A 2,279-nucleotide genomic window follows, 5' to 3' on the forward strand; every position below is an offset into this window, starting at 1 on the left:
CCTGGCCAGACAGCACCCAACATTCAGTCCAACACACACACACCCACACCCACACCCACACACACACACACACACACACACACTGAAAAAATGCACATTAAAGCTGGACTGGGTCTAATTTTATCCTGCCAGGGCAAGAATACACTTGTCCCATCCAAGATCGCTGAGGAATGAGGCAGCCTGCTAAGACATGCCCCCGAGAAGGCTGAAAAGAGAGAAAGAGGGGTAAGGAAACAGTTAGAGCTAGGTAGATAGATGAGCACTAGAGAAAGAGCGGCATACACTTGCTGGGAATACAACAGTTTTCATTGTTTACCTGATCTTCTGTAGGACACAGAAGAGGCAACAAACAGGTGAGTACTTAGCAGCTTATATAGAAGAGGCGAAGACACTGAAAAGAAGTTTGTAAGAAGCGTAAGGAGGCTTAGGGGAGTGTCTCATTCTCTGTCGCTGGACAAGCTCATTGGGCTGTTCTTTTATAATGATGTGCCACATTGTAAATATAGCTGGGATTGTTCTATCATAGAGCATCAGACATACGCTACAACGAACGCTTCATAAGATATGCAGGGAGGGAAAAATACAGCCTTGAGTCTAGTTAGTGCAGTGTAGTGTAGTGATGTGTCTTCAGCCTGAGGACATCAGCTTGTGTGAAATTATTTTTTATGTTTTAAGGAAAGGAGTCTGTATGAGGATATCTTCCCAGATGGAGCCTGATTTCATGTATTTTGTGGTGCTAGAGTGTGTTAGAGGTGAGGCAGGTCAGCAGAGATGTTGCAGGAGGAGTATTTATGTGTGAAAACGAGGTCACGCGCATACCTGAGCCACGTCTGTTATCCGGGGTTTAATACGCGCTGTGTCATCAGTGGTCAGACACAGGAAGTGAGGAAACCTTTGTTTGCTTCCTGTTTCCTGTCTGTGATGTCACCAAGAATGCAGGCTGCAGCTTAGAGTCGATCAAACTGCTTGCTCTGCAAGACTTAAAGAGGTGCTTTTGTGGTTGAGGGTTGTGTTTGTGCGTGTGTCTACAATCTCAGTTTTCACCATATTAGGGTAATGGATAACACACACAGTGGTGGAAGAAGTAACTAATACAGAAATGTTAAAATGCTCCATTATAAGTAGAAGTCCTCCATTCAAAATCCAACTTCAGTAAAAGCACAAAAGTATTATCCTATTGATATATTATATATGACATTATTGGGTTGTATACTGATGCAACAAGTAACATAATGTTCCCAACCTAGGGGTCGGCCCCCCGTCCAAAGAGTCACAAGATAAATGTGAGTGGATGTGAGATGATTAATTGTCATTTTTGGAACTGCTAACAATCCAAAAGACATCAGAAATATGACAAAAGGACCCGAGACACTGACAGCCAAAAAGATTGGAAACAATCATTGTATTTTACAAGATTTTCTTATATTTTAATGTAAATATCACACAAAGTCATCATCTGAAAAATATCTAGCAACTGTACCTTTTGAATAGTAGAATATTTCCCTCTAAAATTGCATTAAAGTTGCAGCAGTTCTTGACAGTTCTTCACGTCACGTTTCTGAGGTTTCACACTGCCCAACTCGCTGTTCTTCACTTCTCCCCCTTTAACTCCAGCTGTCAGCTTCTTGCTCACCCTCTCACTTACACTCTCTCTCTCTCTCTGTCTCTCTCTCTCTCTGCCTCCTTTCCTTCCTCATTCATTTTTAACATTGAACGAGACTCAACACGTCACTCTGCCCGTTCAGCGTTGCTTCCTGTTCACTCTCTGTTCTCTTCGCTCCAAAACTCAGTGCCGAGCCACAGATTGGGGCATGGATGGATTAGTTAGGTCCGTGTGAGTTTTTCTTCATTTGCTGAGCTGTTTCTTTCTCTGTGTAATGTAGGCTAAGCTTCACTTGGTTTAGAGCTATCTCTCGGTAGCATTTTTGGCTAACATGTAAAGCTTTGGCTAGGATTGTGAAATTTAAAAAAAAAAAAAACAGGAACCAGTGATTGAGCCTGTAACAGACTTACTGTGTTTCTTGTATGCATTGTCATTTGTGCAGGTGTACGTGTGTGTAGATGTGTGACAGCGGAGTGTGTGAGGATAAGCCCCCCGCCCCCCCTGTCAGGATGAGCAGCCAAGGAGGACCCAAGGACTCCCAGTCAGCCAATCACAGTTCTCGGCCGCTGCCGTCTGTACCGGAGGAGAGGAAGTCCAGAAACAAGATCATCTCCATGTTTGCCCCAGAGAAAGGTGAGAGATTGTGGAGAACCGACTATATACATGGACACACACA

General features: G+C 43.7%; 1 protein-coding gene across 5 annotated transcripts in view; it reads left to right on the plus strand.

Annotated features, from left to right (window-relative positions):
* Positions 1-2,279, plus strand: part of LOC118336984 (serine/threonine-protein kinase PAK 2-like) — a 13,153-nt gene that overhangs the window by 2,772 nt on the left and 8,102 nt on the right. For 2 of the 5 annotated variants that reach the window (XM_035673769.1, XM_035673765.1), the window contains one exon: positions 2,046-2,236. In XM_035673769.1, the coding sequence (XP_035529662.1) occupies positions 2,062-2,236 (175 nt within the window). In that variant the 5' untranslated portion in view covers positions 2,046-2,061. Of the gene's footprint in view, positions 1-12; positions 354-1,330; positions 1,829-2,045; positions 2,237-2,279 lie in introns of those variants that run through there. The other 3 variants (XM_035673770.1, XM_035673768.1, XM_035673766.1) reach the window with 3 other exon arrangements.

The sequence above is a fragment of the Morone saxatilis genome, unplaced genomic scaffold (assembly GCF_004916995.1).
Source record: "Morone saxatilis isolate NCDOM2014 unplaced genomic scaffold, NCSU_SB_2.0 Contig3, whole genome shotgun sequence".
NCBI lineage: Eukaryota > Metazoa > Chordata > Actinopteri > Moronidae > Morone > Morone saxatilis.